Here is a 19,622-nt window from a genome sequence, read left to right on the forward strand (position 1 = left end):
CTGCCTATAAGTATATAAGGGGTGTACATCAGGATATGGGGGAACGCCTGTTCACCAGACCTCCCCAAGGGATGACAAGGTCAAATGGTCACAAACTCCTCCAAGACCGTTTCAGGCTGGACATAAGGAAGAACTTCTTTACTGTCTGAGCCCCCAAGGCCTAGAACAGACTGCTGCCACAGGATCCTTTGACCCCAGCTGACTTATTGCCCCTGGGGCAGGGGGATGGACTCTATGATCTTCTGAGGTCCCTTCCAGCCCCAATGTCTATGAAAAAAAAAAAAAGCTCAAGTTGTTCAAGTTCACTAACTGCTTCTTTGTAACTGAACATATTCAGTTTAGGGCTGTGTTCTCTGGGTGTCTAAAGTAACCGTAGGTCTTGAAGAGGAAATAGACAATGTAGATCCCATTGTAGGTATGCGTGTGAAAAACAAGATCCTTCTGACTGAAGAGTGTGCCAGGGCTGCATATGAACACATACCTCCTTCATGCACCCAGTCAGAGCAAATAGAAGACAGGTCAGCAACCCAATCTCTGTCCCCTTGTAACTTGAAAGCTTGTGGTATAAAAATGGAGGAGGAGGAATCTACACTGACCAGCATCTCAAAACAGTCAGGTGCTCCCCAGGCACAACTGGGGCTCCATACCACACCACCAAACCCATAATCCCAACCCAAACCACCAGTGTAGCCTAGAACAAAGTACCACCCCCAACCAACAGAAACTATATAAAGCATTCTGGCTGCATAACAAAGCCAAGCTCTTTACAAGCCTTCAGTCTTACTTGTAGTCCTCAAGTCAGGCAGATCCCAGTCAGTCACTCAGCCCCAGTACTGTTGGTACAGAGCTTCTTCCCTGGAAGCTTGCAGGGCCAGACTTCAGTTCCTTACTTGTGGTCCCTGTAGCAATGGGATCTCAGTCTGTTACTCAGCTGAAGCCCTCTCAATGCAGAGTTCCTTTCCTGACAGCATGCAGGGCCAGACTGGAAGGGCCTGAGCCAGGGCAGCAGTCTTAGTTCGTGCTCCTTCCGATCAGATGGCTTGCTAGCCCTGGCACGGCTGTCTCTTTCATTCTAAATGGGCTGGTCTAGCTGCTGTGGCAGTGCTCCTGCTACTAGCTCTGCAATAGGTATTCCCAGCCTCTGACCCCTGGCTGCCTATTCCCTTGCAGCCAGCTCATCAAGGCAGTGTTTCCCTCTACTTGGGAAACTCTTCTGCTTCTTTCTCCTTAAAGTAATAGGGATCCCCTGGCTCCTTGGTACCCCTTTCTTTTCCAGCTCAGGAAAAAAAGCTAGTTAACCCTCTTATGCCACTGCTTAATTGGCAGCAGGTTTCAGGTACTCAGCTAAAAGCTACTGTGTTAATTTGGTGGCAGCTGAGAGGGTTAATTCTAGCTCTCACACTGAATGGTGGACTCTGCCCCTGTTGCATGCAGCCCAAGAGAGGCCTGAAGAGCAATTACAGCATCCCCATGCTTCTACTCAGTTTCCCCGCTTAAGATGTAGGACCCAATTTTGGAAGGCTATTTTTGGGAAAAAGATGTGTGTGGTATGTGAATAAATATAGTATATTTGTGCGTGAATAAAACTGGGGTGAGGAAGGTGGGCAGATGAGACCTAAATAATACAGTCTTGGTACATATTCATAATCCTGAAAGGGACATGGTTCACCACTGGTTTTTAAATAGCCATGACCGGTACTAACATTGACGTCAATGCTACTGCCAGGTCTTTTTGCAATGCCACTTTTCCAGTGGTCTTTGGAGTCACTTGCGTGCTCTATGGAATGCTGAATGGGGAGTTTGACAAGTAGGAAGGTTGTCTGAGGTCAAAGCCATCCACAGACTGCTCAAGGAGGTAGAGCGTCAATCTTGTATTTTGCAAAATGTGGGGAGAAGTAGGGGAATGCCAAGTATTTGTTCAGAATGTGGAAATCTCCCAGGTAGAACATGCACTTGCTGTAGCCATTTTTAAGAGTATTAGTCCATCACAGGACAAGGCTTAACAAGTGCAGGTTTTGAGCTTAATACAGAAGGACTTGGTCAGTGAAATGTTATCCACTTATTTAAGTCTCAGATATTAATTTTTTTCAGAGGAGTTGATGAATTCTGGGAACAAATTCTAAGTTCAGTGGGCCAGACAGCTCTGTTAAAAGTGGGAAGAGGGAACTCTGGGTGAGCCCTGGTCACCCCACTTCTGATGTTTTTATATGAGAACATTAGGTAGCACAAGGCAATGCTGTCTAAATAGATACTGAGTCACTAAAAAAAGTCTTATGCAACAGGCACATGTATACCTACAGTGGGATGTACACTGACACATGCTCAAATAATGTGCATTTGAGATAATTACAGCATCTCTTTTTTTATCCTAAATTACAGATATGTTGTCAACCTTAATTCCATTTTAAACTGTTTGCATTTGGGAACACACATGGTGATCATGACATCTACTACATAAGTGCAATTACTTCTAAGGCAGAATACAATAACTATTATGTAGAAAGAAGCACCATTAGAGTGCCACAAGTTCTTTGCCAATATTAAAGGAGCCAGATGAGGACTATATTGGAATTAATTTGCATTTCTGGTCAGATTTTTCCAATGTTGTAAGAAGTGAAACAGATATGGCCAGATGTTATCAGGACCTTTAGAACAACTGTTCCTCTTAAAACAAACAAACTGCCTCCCAGCAGCATGCTCAAGTTCAAATACGACTAAAAAGTTAAGCAGCCTAGTCACTGAATAACTAACACAATCCACTGAAAGCTAATATTACTTCTTAGAAAATGCTTTCTTTGACACTTACCACTTCATTGATTAAGCAATATTGAATGCAGTCTGTAATTTCTGGGACCTAACAAAAAATAGTGTATATAATGCCATGGCTTCACATTAAGTCTCTTTAGCAAAATGATTTTATATAGTACTCAATTCCCTATTTAGTCCTTTTGAGATGTTTGTCTAATTTTGCCCATGTAATCCACCATTTCTTTTCTGAATGATCTCCTTCTATTTGTTATTTCTGGTTGTAGATTTTGTTTAGTTCAATAAACTGGACATCACTATAGTGCAGCTGTTATGCTCCATCTGTTATAATATTGATTTATTGACTTTTTTTACTATGCTGCAAAAATAAAAATCAATGTTTCAGGGCAGATTGTACAAAGCAACATCAGAGCAGAACTAGCCAGCCCACCCATCACGAACAGTTTATACCCAGAGTCTTAGGTCAGTTAAGAAATCTAACTATTTAAGATTATATACTTCTGTCCAGTAATACTCCTTAACCCTTCACTAGCCTAAGTGATATAGTATAAACAGAAATAAATGGCACTTATTATATCAGTTGGGCATATGGGATCTATTTTGAAATTCAGGTAGGCTTACATTTGTGTGCATATATCTAGAGGGGTATGTACTTAGCCATGTGCATATGTTCAGGCAGAACAGATTAACATTCATAGTCTTAAACAGAAGCTAACAATCAAACAAGTATGTCTTGACAGAACAAAGTTGCATAGAAAACTTTATGAATATACACATTAGTTTTCATGCACAACTCCAGGGTACCACTAAGAAGTTACATAAATAACTAACAAAGTTGTTATGTTTCCATTTCCTGTTCTTTAAATTGAAAGGGTATTTCTCTATGCAACTAAAGAATTTACTTGAAAAGCTAGTTTCTGTACTTCTGGACACTTAAATTTTAATGTCCACATTTTGCTCCTAGAGCAGAAGTTCAATGCACCAGTTTTCTGTTTGATGCCTTTTAAGGTCCTTTTACTGCATCTCTCATACTTTGGAATTAACTGGTAATCGGAGGCAAATGTAGATTCTAACCACAATCGAAGGAAAAACAAAAAGCAGTTTTTAATTTAAAAAAAAACCAAAAACACAAACCTGGCAGAATCCTGAGGACAAAGTAAGTTTCAAACACCTGTCAACAAAGACAAGAGAACAAATGGACTGTACACCATTACATTATCTTGGAACTTGATGACAAAACGCCGCATGAATTCCCTAATGCTTTCAACATTCAAACAAATGAGACATCTAGAAGTGGAACTATGTTGATCAGCGGTTCCCAACCTTTCAGACTTGAGACACCCCTCGAAATACAAAGCACCCTTCAGAAAATGCTAGCTTTTACAGCTTTCACTCTCTTGACTAAAGAAAAATAATAGAGCAATTCTTCTTTTGCAAAAACTCAGATCACAACAGGTCAGAATGTTTTTAGAACTACAGATTCTTATTTGAATACTCAGGGTTTATCTTGTGAATCATGTTTCCATACCTAACAATGTTAACATTTCATGGCACTCTGCAACCCCTTTGAAAGGATTTTAAGGCACCCTGATTGAAATATAGATGGTTCTAAACTGGAAAACATGCTACTGTTGCAATGGCATAACTACAGTGAAATGTTTAGGTTTTAACTAGTAGATACAACAAAACCAATATAATTAGGAACAATGTATTGCCAAAGAAAGCAGCTGGAGAAAGTTAATGGAACTTGACCAAATGCTTTTGTAATAAAATCCCCTTGGTGCTGCTGCTCCACATGAAGCAAGTAGAGCCAAAGGTATAATAAGAATAGGGAATATTAGTATGAGTTCAACAGCCAAATTCTTCAAAAAGGCTTCAGAGATGATCTGGATTACACAAGCACATCCCTATAAGGGGCATCTGTGCAAGCAACTCTACAAGAACAAATTGTGTGACAATATCGTATTTTAAACATGGAATAAAGGTAGCTCAATGTGAATCTGTCCTTCCAGAAGAGGAAGTTCAGCAAACACAAAGTTCTGAAAAGCTGTAAAAATACAAGTAAAGATACCTGCCACTTTCTAGGAACAGGCTCTTGACAAAATATAGCAAACATGGTGTTATACCATAATTGTGTGTGCTGGTTGTCACCAAAAAGCTCCTTTCTTGAATTTTAACTATAGCTGAGATTTCAAAAGCAGTTAGAATCACTATGTTGCTCCTGCCATCTGTTTCTACACCTTTTACTGAGGGTTTATGCAAATTTAATCAAGGCAGAATCAGAAGTATTAAGGAAACTGTAAGCACTACATAGGTATATGTTATGGAGAGCTTTCATTTATAGTTTTGCTTAGAAAATCATTGTACTTATGCACACAATTTTAACATAAAACTTGCACTTTATAAGATATCCTTATAGAAATATTTATCCTGTAGCAAATTTCAATAACATCAATATTCTCTATTTATGAGAAATACTGTGTTTATTTGGTTTTTGTGGCAGAGCACCTTTGGTGCCTGTTACTTTAAGGGCCTGAAAAGGCAGCAGATCAGCCTGCAGGTGACTCCCAATCAGTGTCACATGGCCAGCATGGCGGCTGCCCAATTGGAAAGAGGGCCCAGCTGGTAGAGAATAAGAGCAGGCCCTGAACAGCAGAGCCAGCAGTTGCAATTGGGGAGCTGAAGGATGAACATTTCCCAGCTGGAGTACTGCTGCTCCTTATACAACTGGAGGTAAAGGGCAGGAACTATGGGGATGGTGGAGGTCCCTGGTCCTGGGGAATGACCTAAAAGTACACCCTGCTGGGGCTGGATAGTGTGGTGGGGCTCCTTGTGGCAGGGCAGCTTCCAGGAAATGTGACACCTGTGCCACTCCAGTGAAGGGCAAGCATGAGGTGCCAGAAAGCCTCAGCCCTTGCTGCCTTGTGAGTACCCCGTGGAGGGGAAAGGCTAGGGAAGTATACCCCAACAGAAAAGCACAGGAGCCCAGGCCCACTGAGTGCAGCCTGAGGTGGGACTTGGGCCCATTGAGTGGGGCCTGGAGAAGAGTCCAGGTATGTCTATAGCCATCTGAGACCCAAGTGGGCATTGGGCAAAGAGTGGAGTCCAGGCACATTTGTGGACACCTGAGGTCCATGGGGTGTAAGGCCCCATCACCCCAGTGAGGAAGCAAAGTATTACCCAGTGGCTGTGTACAAGTAGGTCCTGAAGGACTGCACATGAGCTGACTGCAATAGCTGGAGTTGAGCCCCTAGTGAAGGGTCAGGAGACCCAGGCACATCTGTGGACACCTGCAGCCAAGTTGGGCCAGAGGCCAAGTGCAGCCCAGTTAAGGGGCCAGGGGAATAATGGAATTGGATGCCATCTGCAAGGCATGGGACATGGTATAAAGGAGAGGTTCAGAGCCGTGTATAACGCCCTAGGTATCAGGGAATAAAATGGACAGTCTCCCGTATTATTACATCTGGTATCATCATGTCAAGCTGTGGCAGGTGAGGCAAGGCAGACTGCTCTAGGCAGGCAGGTGAGCCGACAGCGAGATCTGGCCCCAGGATAGCCCCCTGTCAGTTTTAATTTAAATTCTTCCTTATTTGTCAAGACAAAACTATATCAAATTACATGTTAATAGCTGATGATGCCTCTGCTGGATAACATTTAAACAAAACCCTCTTGCTAATAGATTTTTAGGAGTATTGGACTTGTCTTTGATATATTTTTGAAAATCCCATCCAAAATGTTTACAAATGACCCAAAAAGAACTAGGGTTTTAACAATAGTTGGATAAGAGTGTTAAAGTGAGCCAGTCATAAATGTTATGTGCTTATATACTCTACAAGGGTAGCCATTAAAAAGAATTAAGTAAATCTTGACAGAGGCTTCTCTCAAACTGAGGGTACATGAAGACCATTGACACTCATCCTCCATGGGCGCATCCAGACAAGCACACACATGCCTCTTGTCCCATTTCAAACCCCTTTGAGGCGGGGTAACAGGCACCTGCAGGAATGAAAAAGTGTTCCCCGCACTGCAAACTTGCATTGTGGGGAGAAAATTAGACCACTATCCAAGGGTTTAAAAAAAAAAATCGAAGTTTAAAAAAGCAGAGCAGGGCACAGTCTCAGACCGTGCCCTGAGGCAACCAGAGGCTTGGTCCTTCACAGAGACACTCTTGCTGCCAGAGCATCTCTGTGGTTAGCCCCTTGCCCTACTGCTGAAACACATGGCTGGCCAGGCTGCGTGTTCAGCACCAGGGCTCCAGTGCCAGTGAGTAAGGGGTCAGGTGGGAGGAGGGGGAAAGGGACCATGGTAGTTCCCCCATGAAAAAGCCTGGTCCCCATAAAATAGCCAGCAAGTGGCAGGGGGGAGGGAACTGTAAACAGATGCAGGAAACCCTAGCATTGTGAGGCATGTGGGGGGAAGGGGGGTGGATTTTTGTGGTGGAATGTGGCAGGCCTTCTCCCTCCCAACCCCATGCCTCTGGCTGAGGTGCCCCAGAAGTCCCATCCCTTCCCAGAGATTGGGCTGTCAGTGTCCAGGAAGGGGCCTCTTGGCCAGAGGCATGAGGGAGCCTGCTGTGCTCCACCATGAAAGTGACCAGAACTGAACTTGGACAGTGAAATTGGGGGGGGGGCAGCCCCTGTGAATTAGGTAGGTCCCCATGTATTACAAACAGAGCAGAGCAGATGGCCTTCCATATAACCAAGGCTGCTTGGTCCTTCCATAAGACACGTCACGGTTTATATTTTTGAAAAATTATAGCCCAAACCATTAAAGTTTGCTAGTCGCAGTCTGTCTAATGTTTGCTTTGGAAAATCTCAGTAAACACCGTTCCACCATTTCTTAGGACAAAATTAAGGACACTTTTTTTTTTCCCCCCATCATATTAAAAAATTCCTACATAACTGAAGGCAGAATTTCACAGTAGACACTTATTACTGAAAAAGGCGGCCCATGCCACACATTATTAATAAGGTCCTAGCTTTAGTTTAGTATGATGTAGGAAAGGGGAAATAACCTAGCCCTTTATCAGGTTTCTGCCCACTTAACATCACAAACAGTTTATTTAAAAATATATCTTAACTGGTATTTGGTGAACAAATTGCCATACCTTCACAAAAAAAAAAAAAATATATATATATATATATATTTTAAATGAACAGTTCTCAAACAGTTCTAGCTAGGATCTACCTAAGAATGAATAAATCTAACATCAACTATATTCGGACCACAACATTTTATAAAATGCTTCTTTAGCAAGCTTTAAACTAAAAATGACTATACTATTTGGAGGCATGAATGACAAGTAACTAAAAAAATTAAAGATCTTATGTCTGAATCATGGTAACTGAACATGCAGTAAGATATGCAATACATCAATATTCTTTTGCCTTCTGCGAAAATAACTTAAAAGAAATCATTTCAGGAGCAACACCACCACAAACCAGTGAATAATTAATCTAAGCACACTTTAGAGAGAGACCTTATTTGCCACTAGCTGGAGTACTGCTTCCTCTTTCATACGTGTGGGCTGCAACTCCAGCTTCCAAAAAAATTTAAGCGAGCAATAGTAATTGGAAACTATAAGCACTCTTCTGTGATTTGAGCATTTTGGGTCAGCTGTGACCACCAAATGCCTAGAAGACAGCTCCTGTCTTTGACTATCAAAGATTTCAATCAAGCTAACTATGAGTTGGAGGGCATGTGATGTGCATATACAAGGCAGTACTTCAAAAGTTGCTCTTACTAATACTTCAAGGTGACCTTCACATTTCTCTAGACCCATGAAAGTAATTAGTACAGCCTCTTGGGAGAGAACTAAGGAATTCTTGTTAGAGTGAAAAACTACCCTGCTTAAGCAACCATTTACCCGGTGACCAGCAGCACAGCCCTGTGGCTCTTTTTCCCTCGTGGTAGAATCTGAGTGGGAGAGAGAAGGGCCTGGAACTAGCAAAGTGATAGTCTTCCAGATAACCAGGAACAAGTGGACTGGATCACCAGACACTTGGGTTCCCAAAAATTACTGTCAATTTCCCTGTTACAAATACATTGATTAGGGCTGACAAATTATTTTTAAAAAATAAGTAAAAGATTAAATCAATCAATCAATCAATCAATTGTGAGATTAAAAAAAAAATAGCCAATTTTAATCTCACATTTAAACAATAGTTGGCTCCCCCCTTAATGGCCCAGAGCCCATGCACCCTGCAGCTCCTCCCTACTGCCACCAATAGTGCACAGCCTCAGCCCCAACCCCAGGCCACCTTGTGCCTGACCTGGACTCACCCGAGCTGAAACCCATGCAAACAGGCCCCAACCCTGGCCTAGCCTGTGCCTGCTTCAGACAGGCTTACCTGGCCATGCTGAGCAGTGGCAGCAGCAAAGCAGAAGCTGCTGCTCGGCATGAAGGAAAAACAACCCCTCCCCCTCACCACTGCCAGGCCCTTCTTGCTGCAGCTGCCTTGGCTGCCCTGCAACTCCACTGCACTGCCACCACTGCCCCACTGGGGGGCCCAGAGGCAGCTGTGGCAGCAGCAGAGAGGAGATCTGGGCAGCTGCAGCAAGAGCCCAGCAGCGGTAAGTGCAGAATGGGCAGTGGCTGGGCAGAAGGTGCTAGCGTGGGTGGGTGCATCTGAAGCAGGCACAGGGAGGGCTGGGGTTGGGGCTGTGTGCACAGATTCTGGCTGGTCCTGAGCTGGTCCAAATTTTCCCAAATTTTCTGATATGCGTGATTAATGCAATTTAAAAAGTCAACACGTTAATTTGTTTTTTTGCATTAACTGTGTATGTTAACTGCAAATAACTGACAGCCCTAATATTGATATACAAAGGAAATGGGGGAAAAAAATCAAACCTTGATAAAGACCTGCCCTTAAACTTCAACTGTGGTCTTCTTTGTGGCTTTTGTCTTGGCCTCTTACACAGAGGCTTCACTTCATCTAGAATAATGGAACACAATACTGCTGAGCAGCCCACAGCTCTAATGATTTCTAGGTGAAGCAGGTGCCTTTCTGGATTTAATGGGGGTAGACAAATTACTATGATGGGCAAACCCAGCAGCAATCCCTATCACTCATCTTCAGACTAGACTTACAGTCTCTTTGGAGAGACCCAGGAAAGCTTGAAGACAGGGCTGACATTTGTTCATTGAAAAAGCGCTAACTATAGATAACCTAGCACACCACACTAGTCTCCAAGGCAGAAGCTACAAAATAGCCAGCCCTCCTGGGCAAAATTCTGTTAAAACTAACATACAAAGCTGTTGAGCAGCCCCTCTCCCTGTTTCGCAATAGCCCTGAATAAAACAGCAGATAGCAGCGTTCTGAACATACTAACACAAGCACAGTTTTGCAGCCTCAAGAACATGGCAAAAGTACTCAAAGTTGAGGCTCTGAACACAGATAATGTCTTGATACTTGAGTACAGTATTAACTGAAGTGCTCTAGAAAGGGATGCCCAGATGTAGAGCCAGCAAATAGGAACTGAAATACTGAAACAAGGACAAAGTTGTTGCTATATAGCTTTACAAGCTTTGTTCCAAATAAATCAATACTTTATGTAAAGGCATTTTCCTGAGCAGCAAATGAAGTTCAGCTTTCTTTGCAAAAGACACCAATTTTTCAAATTTGTTTTTATTTTGGGAAGAGACTTTAAACTTACAGCCAAAAAAAAAAACAACAAAAAACTTCAGCCATTAAATAGGTTTAGCTAGAGCAGAAAAATGAGATTATCATAGAAGTTCTCAGAACACTAGCACCACCAAAAGTCAAATGAAATTGACCCTAATCACCAAGAAGTAAAATGCTGCAGTGCACGAGTTTAATGGAATCTCTTTCATGTCAAGCTCCATTCTCCACTTGGCAACTGAAAGATTAAAAAATATTACAAGACAAAATGAATCATGAAACATACATAGCATTATTTCAAATATTACCACAAACATCTGACACAGATTAATTGAGCTAGTTGTCTGCACCATACGCTAACCAAGAACAATAAGAAGATTTAACAATGCTTTTTGGAAAACTCACACACTGAATTAGTTTTCCCTTTATTTGTTCCACAATTTACTTGACTAGCCGGTCATTAGCTTCCTATAGCATGGACTATAGCCACAAGCTCAGTCCTTTTCTCTGTCTGAATTGGCAAACAAGTTAAAACATTGAGGTAGTGCAATGGGAAGGGATAAAATATTTTAAAAACCCTTTAAAATATCTGATATTTGTAAAGGTATTTTAAAAATAACTGTCAAGTTGAAACATTTCCTCTATCAAGAATATTTCCCAGAAGCATTTATAAATAAATTCCAGTATATACTGAAATGTACTTTGTAAATAAAACTGAGAACAGAGTTGACATAAAGGAAGCAATTTCAAGATGCACAATAAGACTAAAGAAAGAAACCTGGAACAGTAGCTGTATCAAGGGAGGTATTATAGACCATTAGTTCTAAGTATTCCAATTCATACATCCTTTGGGTCCAGAAACACGTCATGTTATATTCCCTAATCTTTTAGAAAGATCATATCTATGTTCCGTCCAACATAAGGTCTCCCCCAACAGTCAAATTTATTTCTACCACAGAAGAAATGCTCTTCCAAAATCTTGGTTTCCCTAAGGTCAGCCAATCATGAGAAGAGGAAAATTTTTAAGAACCACCCTACGACCATGCCCACACAAAACCATGCTCCTTGCAATTTAAAAATAACGAAGTACCATTTTTGGTGTGTATTCTAAGTCAGCTAGAATCTTGGCAGACTGAGGGGCAAGCTGATAGTGCTCTACCACATAAAGGGCAAATAGTGCCTAAACTTGAGCAAACGTCAACAACTTCGAAGTGCTATATCTTGGGAAGAATAATAAAAAAATATAAATACAAAATGGGTGACATCTGGCTGGATGGCAACACTACAGAGAAGTATCTGTAAGTCTTGGTAGATCACAGACTCAATGGATGTTTGCAGTGTGATGCAGCCACACAAGATGTAAATGCAGTTTTGGGATGCGTCAGTAGAAGCACTAGGCACAAAACATGGGAGATAATAATGTCTCTGTACTTGGCACTGGTTAGCCCTTATCTGGAGTAATGTGCGCCATTTTGGGCTTCATATTTTAAAAAAGAACGTGGAGAAGTTAGAGAGGGTCCAGAGGTAGGTGACAAGACTTCCAAGCTTTTTATGATTTAAGTCATGAGGAGTGGTTTAAGGGAATAAATGTACTCAGCTTGTAGAAAAGGTGCTTGAGAGGACATGATAGCAAGCTTCAAATAGTCGAAGGGCTGCCATAAAGAAGCAGGAAAACACCTTTTTGCTCTTGCTGCAGAGAATAGGACATGAACCAATGGCTTGAAGTTGCAGCAAAGTAGGTTTAGATTGGATACCAGGAAAAATATCTTCACTGTTAGAATAGTGAGGCAGTGGAATAGGCTGTCTAGGGAAGTTGTGGACTTGCCATCACTGGAGGTGTTCAAGAGGAGGTTGGACAGGCATTGATCAGATGGTCTAGGCATAGCCATGCCCATGTTCTACTCTGGATACTTCCCATGCTTCTGGCCTTTGGCTGCCCCAAGGAAATGTTTCCCTGCTCCTGCTGCTGCACTGGGAGGGGGGGGAAAGAGTGAAGAGGTGGGAAAAAGTTTTTGTAGATGTCTGGCTGTTTCAGTTCCTGTTAAAGTGATTACTTTAATACTGTTGGGGTTTCACCATATTTATAAATTTGTTGCGACATTTAAAGCTTTGGATAAACATCTTGTATTATTCAAATCTAAATAACAGGACTACTGGAACAGTAAAAGAAAACTAAAATTATATGAGTATAATGGAACTATTAGCAGTACACCAGTACAGCTTTAAAATGACTTTCTGAAAGAAAGACTATTCCCTTTTTGACAGAATTAGAAAACTAGTTGTGCGGGCCGGGCCCCGATCCCGCCGCCAAGTGCGAGTTGGGGGGGCGATCCGCGGCCCGTCTTTGCGCACGCGGGCTGTGGCCAGCAGCCCGGGCATGCGGGGTCGGAGAAAACCGGTGGCGAGCTAGAATTAGTCACAAAAGCGTAGTGGTTGATTAAAAGATTATTTACTTACACCCAAAGATGGTAGTGGTGTAGGCTGGACAGCTTTCCAGATGCAGCTCCGCTTAAATCCTTGTTGGAGGACTACGACAAATTCTTTCCCACGGAGTTGTTTAGACTCCGTGGGTTCGGAAATTCTTTCCCACGGAGTTGTCGAAGCTCCGTGGGCCGTCCGGTTCCCAGGCCCTGGAGTTGTTTAAGCTCCGTGGGTTCGAAAATTGGGTTCGGTTCCCTGGTCCCCCGGAGTTGTTAAGACTCCATGGGTTTGAAAATTGGGTTTACAGGAAAGGGATACGTCTTGGATTGCGCTCGGCGACGGGGAGAGGCTAGAGGCGGTTCGTTCTTTTGTTCCCCCCTCCGGAGTTGTTAAAGTTCCGTGGGTTTGGTTATTAAGCCTCTATTGCCTGCTTAAGAGAGGCGCGTTGGGTCCGCAAGGGTCCACATCGCTTAGAGATCTTCACTCAGCGCGAAGTCTCCTCCTCCTGGCGAGTTCTGTATCTCTCCAGTTTTTCTCTCTCTCCTGATGTTCGTGGAGTCCTCCAACTTGGGCGGAAACCACTCAAGCCTTTTGTACGGCTAACAAGCCAATAGCCAGCCGCCACATATGCTTACATTTAGAACTGGCCAATAATGTGGCGCGAATCTAAATACAAATGGCGGGAACTCCTTTGCAACGTGCATCACCAGCATGCAGCAAAGAAATGCACCCTGCAAAGAAGCTACAAAAGGGCGGGAAAGCCTTTTGCACCCGGAGCTCCCCTCCACAGCAGAGAACTCCACCATGCAAAGAAACTATAATTTGGCGGGAAAAATAATTTAGCGGTGCTGAAGCACACACAAACAAAAACCACAACTTTGGGTTGTGACACTAGTGAAAGGAGAAAGAAAGAAAAAAAAAATCTATGCCTATTAAACTAACTGCACTGTCAAGACATTTACCACAATATTTCAAAATCACTCCAAATTAATTCAAACTGGTTTGGACCTAGATGCTGTCACATGTTCTGTAAACTGTCATAAGAACTATACACAAAGGGAATCGGGTAGCAACAGTGTATTAAAGTAAAAGGACACAACTCCTATAGAGATTTTTTTTTTTGCCTTGTCTTCATTAATTATTTGGAAGAGTAAATAAGCATTACCAAAATCCATACTTGAACACTAAACTAGAACGAGTTATAAAACTTGCTTGAATACAAACAAGCAGAAGGCAGTAGTCCTACAACTTTCAAAAACAACGTCAAACAGCAGAGCTGTGACGCGCACACATGCATGAACACGCTATATACATTGGCCCTAAAAAAAAATCCAAATCCTGAAGTGGTCTACATGGGCAGACCTTTGTGCTTGTGCAGAGCACTGATTTTAGTGGTACTCTGTTGACACGCAGCAAGTTACAGGATTGGGACCTAAGAAAGGAATTCTGACAAACAAGTTTTTTAAATCTTTACATTCCTGCTGTCAAATACCCCAAACCTAGCTCTTCAGCAATCTTTTCAACTCTGTATATCAAAAGCTATGGGACAGCTAATGATACATTTTGCACCTGGCTGTAATATTCAGCAGCAATGATATAAAACAGCTTCTGATTTCTCTAGAAATTTACCAGAAGGTATAGATCACTTATTTTCAACCAGGATACTGTGCAACCTGGGATGCCCATTATATCCCTTTAAGGATACCATGCAAAATTAGTATTGTTAAGTGTGAAAACATCTACATATGATTCACAAGATAAAACCCAGAAATTTCAAATGGGAATCTATAGTGTCAAAATTATTGTGATCTGTCGTGGTCTTTGAGTTCTCTGCAATTTGCTTTATCATTCTTCTGTAGTTAAAAAAAAAAAAAAAGGGAGAGAAAGCTAAGAGGAGGCAGTTTCCAAGACGTTCCACAAGTTTAGTGAAGTTGAGAACCACTGGTTCAGACAGTAAGCATGTCAGACTCTTGGCAGCCAGAGGACACAGTTTTATATCACAGCAACTTAATGATTCCTCTAACATGCAACTTAAGGATTCCTCTAACGTGTAATACTATCCTCACATGAATGGCTGCATCTTTTAAAAGTAATCTTTCCCCATCCCCCCAAAAAAGAATTTTAAGAAATATGCCAGACTTTGAGACTCATTACTCTTTGGTAGCAATACAAAAAAACCCAACTTGATTCTGACAGAGACATCATATGAGTTAACAAGATCAGGGACTGCTTTACAGTATTCTCAGGATATGGACACACACAACACTTAAATCAGTTCAAACATAATTTAAACCTGAAACACTCTGGGCGCATCTACACGCACAATACATGCAGCTAAATATACTCTGGCTCAATTTTAGCTGAAGTAAACTAATCCTGACATCACTGACACCATGTGTTTAAGCACAGTAATTTACTGCACTGCCAGATACCACTTGTATTTGATTGGACTATCTGGCAGCACAGTAAGTTAGTCTACTGAGCCCTAATTGCTGTGAACATGTAAATAGTGATGCTTTACTACACAGAAAATTATTCTGCTATGCAGCAAAGGGTCTCATGCAGACAAACAAGCCTATTAAACTGGTTTAAAGCTTGCAACAGTTCAAAGGTGTACCTGGATATCAGGTATGCTTTTGAACCAGTTTACTTTAAACTGGGTCAGTGCTGTGTGTGGACAGCAAGTACTTTGTGACATGGGGTCAGTTGGTCCTGTAAGCATTTCACATGGGATTCCACAGCTTTGCCACTCTGGAACCTAGCCAGACCTCCACTGCCACACACTACCTTTTTTTCTTCTGTCATCACTTATCAATGAACTCCCTTGCATTGCGTATTCATTATAAGCTATATTTCTAATAACCAGCTGTGTCCTCACTCCCTACTCAACTGCAGCTTCTCATTAGGTTCCTTCAGCACCTTGGAAACCAAAAAGAATGGGTCCAAGCACAACCCTTTCAGGCAAGCATACTTAAGAATTTGGTCAAGTGTAGGCTACAGAACTTTACTGAACTTTTCTGTTTAAGACAGAAAGGAAAGCAAAAAAAGTGAAAAGATCCCCAGCCATAGGTCACTCACCCCCTGAAGTCTCCAAAACACTAAAACACCCCCACCCCCTTGCAAAGCATACTTGACTGGGTGGTCAACAACCCCCACCACCCCATCCATTTCAGAGCCACAGCACTTCAATGTCTAAGTTTAACTGTCATTCTACTTGGAATGCCAGAGCACCATGTGCACACACTTCCTAACCTGTAGCATCTGCCATCTAATTGGCCACGCATAGTGCACCCCCCCCCCCCCCCCGAGACTGGCCACTGACGATGCTGCCAGCGGTGTCTGTGGGCAGTTGCCACTCACTACCCCCTCCCCTGACACTCCCAGTGGCATCTGTGGGCTGTCCCTAATCACCACCCTCCCCTCGCTTCCAACATCCCTGCAGCCACCTGCGGGCGGTCCCCACTTGGCCTGTCCTTGCCACCAATATCACTGCGGCCGCCTGCAGGCAGTTCCCGCTCACTGCTGCCCCGTCACTGCCGCTTGCAGGCAGTTGCCATGCCCCCCCAGCCTTAGGAGGCACGAGGCGTTCGTGTGCGATCTGGTTTCCAATCAATGACATTTCAGAATGCTGTAATGGGGTTATGTCTGTTCATGCCCGCCCTCAACAGTTCCTGCAACACTATATTTCATTCTCGTCAGGCAGAAAGATAAATAAAGGGGGTTCTTATGTTAACTATAAAAAGGTGGGATTGGGTACAAAGATTTTCTTAGAAAGAAGCTTAAAAATAAGGCTAGATATTTATTTGGATTTAAAGCACATACAAAAAAAAAAAAATCAAAAAAAAAAAAAATCACATACCTTGAGTACAATATGGGCTTTACCAGAAAATTAAAAATACAATTCAGAGGTAAAAGAGGAAGCTGTTTACACTTTGAGGCAACAAGTAAACTTCCCAACCACAAGAAATCAGACTATAATCTCCCTTTTCCCCCCACAAATACCAGCCAGCAGCTCCCTCTCTTGGTTACAAGATGAATAAGAGAAGATACGGTTACAATGCACAAATGTGTTAAAGATGCTACCAAGGACAATTCAAGGCACTATAACCAGGTATGCCCCAAACCCTGAAGAGACAGAGTAGACTACAGCTACAGAGAAGACGTCACCTTATTTAAAACTAGGGGCAATGCCCTGTAGAAAACCCAGCTTACCTGTCACTAGCTGCTATGCAGGAATAGCGATTTCTACCAGAGCAATCTTTCTGGATTAGGCTTCTAGTTTATTTGTTGAAGTCTTTACATAAACAGGAGTCTTGTAAATCTGAAGTCCTACTCCCATCTGGTTGCTTAGAGAGAGAAGCATCTTTCTCTTCTTTTATACCAAGGATCCTCCAATAGGGAAAGGATCTCTCCTGCTTTACCCCTACACCCCAGAGTTATTATTTTATGTTCCCTTTCTCACAAATTAGCTCTACTACCTGCCTCTACCACTTCTGTATCTGCTTCTTTTCCAGACCTAAGGAAGACAGCTCTCAGCTTTCCCAATTATGTAGTTGGTCCAATAAAAGGTATTACCAAACAAACCTGGCTTTTATCATTTCTGGCATGCAGCAACATGATTCGTGGCAGTCACAGTTTGCCTCCAGACTTGTAAAACCAACATTTTTTTTTTTTTAACTTCATTCTGCCACTGGTTGGCAAAGCTACATACAGCAGCACAAGCACTGAAGCCATCTTTCTGAAGACTCAGGAAGATGCTGCTGCTGCTTCAGAGCACAGACAGTTTGGTATGGTTTGGTAATCTTTACTTTTATTGCAAGAGCTAAAAACTTAAGTTCTCTCAAAGCTGGGAACAGAAGTTACAAGGATTACACTAAAAACTACCTGATTTGCCACACAAAGATTCCTCTTCATTTGAGCAGAACAGACTTTAATTAAAATCATATTCCATTACTGCTATTTATTAGGGAAATCCAAGCCATTAGGGGAGAAAAATTTCCCGACAGTGAAAAATGTTACAGTACAGAAGAGTTTCCCAAGGGAGTAAGACAAGGCCATTTACCTAAATTTAGATGAGAAAAAAGCATTAGCAAGTATCCTATAGGAGTTATTTAATGAAATGATCAGATACATTCATAAAAATGAAAGCTGAAAATTTGTATTAAGTGAAAGGGTTGCCTTCAATTTCATGTATGTTATTAAAACAAAGCTCTTAAAATGGGGTAATACTTAACCCCCCTGAGAATTCTTTGCTTCTGGTTTAAGTACAAAGTACACAATGGAGTAACTTGATACGATCCTGGAAAAACAAAAACCATTCTGCACCAGTTCATCCCAAATTATACTGACACCAAGCATTGAAACATGTGAGAGATTTGTGGAGAACTCCAATTTTCATGATCTTTTTCAGACTTTTGATGTTAAATGAGAAAAAATGCTAATTTTCAAAACACAAAGCCTGCCCTTCCCTCCAAGTGACCAAATGTATAGAAAAACAAGACTGGTTAAAAAAAGAAAAACCCCCAAAACACCAACACACAGGTAAGGTGTGACTAATGGAAAGAGATCTTGCTTCCAGATCTACCAGAAGGTCCATTTATAGAGCGAAGCAGAGGAACGTGCCACATAGATATAGTGTTTCATGGCAAGCCTCTCCAAAACGTTCCCCCCATCCGTGTCGTCTCCCTGGCAGCCACAAGCTCCCGGCTGCATGAACTGGAACAGAAACTAGTGCTGCCTTTCACCTAACTGCCTATTCTCCCTTCTCGCAAAGATCAAGCAGCTGGGTGCACCCGCCAACTGCAACCTTTAGATACCAATGGAGGCTTGCGTGTGGCAGGAGGGGGGAGACAATAGGAAACCTAGGGCTCCAAATAAATAAAGAAAATACAAATAAAGGAGGCGGGCGGGAAACACCTGCCCGTAAATCAATGTCACAGCGCTCTCTGTAATCCCGCAAGTCACTTTTAGAAAGATGATGACTTCCTGCAGCGCATTCCTTGCCCTCCACCTCCCTCCTCCTGGCTGGGGGGGGGGGAGGGGGAGGGGGGGGGAAGGAGAAGGAGCCCAGGGCAGAGCAGAGCAGAGGGGCCGCTGCACATCTGGAGGCCCCACAGCAGCTGCTCTGCAGAGGCTCCCACCAACCTCCCTTGCCGGGGGGGAAGAGGGCACAGGAGGGGGCAGTTGCCCCCTGTGCACCCCCCAGGGGGAGGGAAAGAGGGCGGGCAGCACCTCCCTGCCCCAAACAGCGGCCGGCCCAGGCCCCGGCGCGGACTCACCACGGGTCGAACTCGTGGATGATGCTCTCGAAGCGGATGACGGCGAAGAGGCGGGAGCTGAAGCCGGCCAGCCAGGCCAGGAAGAGGATGGTGAAGGAGAGCAGCGACTGCCAGCCCGCCGGCTGCGACAGGCCCCCCGACAGCCCGCCCGCCCCGGCCCCGGCCCGGCCGTGCAGCAGCGCCGCAGAGTTGGCGTTGGCGTGGTTCGCCTTGTGCTTGCCGCTGTCGGGGCCCGAGTGCTCCGCCATGTTGCACCCCGGGAGACTCGGCGTCTCTCCGCCTCGAGGCCGGGGGGAGGGGCTGCGGCAGCTCCTCACTCGCGCCCCGCCGCCGCCGCCGCGCTGAGCCGGGGTCCGCCCGCTCCGGCCGCCCTCACCATCCCAGTGCGGCGCGAGCAGGAGAGCGCGAGCGGGCGCGAGCGAGGCAAGGGCCGGGCAGCGCGCGAGGCTGGGGAGGGGGAGGGGGACGGGGCCGGGGAGGAGGGGCCTGCCGCGGGGGCGGGGCGCCAGGCAGCGCGAAGAGCCGTTGGAAGGCC

At 43.6% G+C, this 19,622-nt stretch overlaps 1 protein-coding gene across 1 annotated transcript in view; it reads right to left on the bottom strand.

Annotated features, from left to right (window-relative positions):
* The window catches only part of STT3B (STT3 oligosaccharyltransferase complex catalytic subunit B), a 108,540-nt gene extending 88,956 nt beyond the window's left edge, over positions 1–19,584 (bottom strand). Inside the window, exon 1 of the mRNA XM_006270508.3 lies at positions 19,088–19,584. Within this exon, the coding sequence (XP_006270570.1) occupies positions 19,088–19,335 (248 nt within the window). The 5' untranslated portion in view covers positions 19,336–19,584. The remainder of the gene's footprint in view (positions 1–19,087) is intronic.
* Between the last annotated feature and the right edge of the window lie 38 nt (positions 19,585–19,622).

The sequence above is a fragment of the Alligator mississippiensis genome, chromosome 5 (assembly GCF_030867095.1).
Source record: "Alligator mississippiensis isolate rAllMis1 chromosome 5, rAllMis1, whole genome shotgun sequence".
Classification (NCBI taxonomy): domain Eukaryota; kingdom Metazoa; phylum Chordata; order Crocodylia; family Alligatoridae; genus Alligator; species Alligator mississippiensis.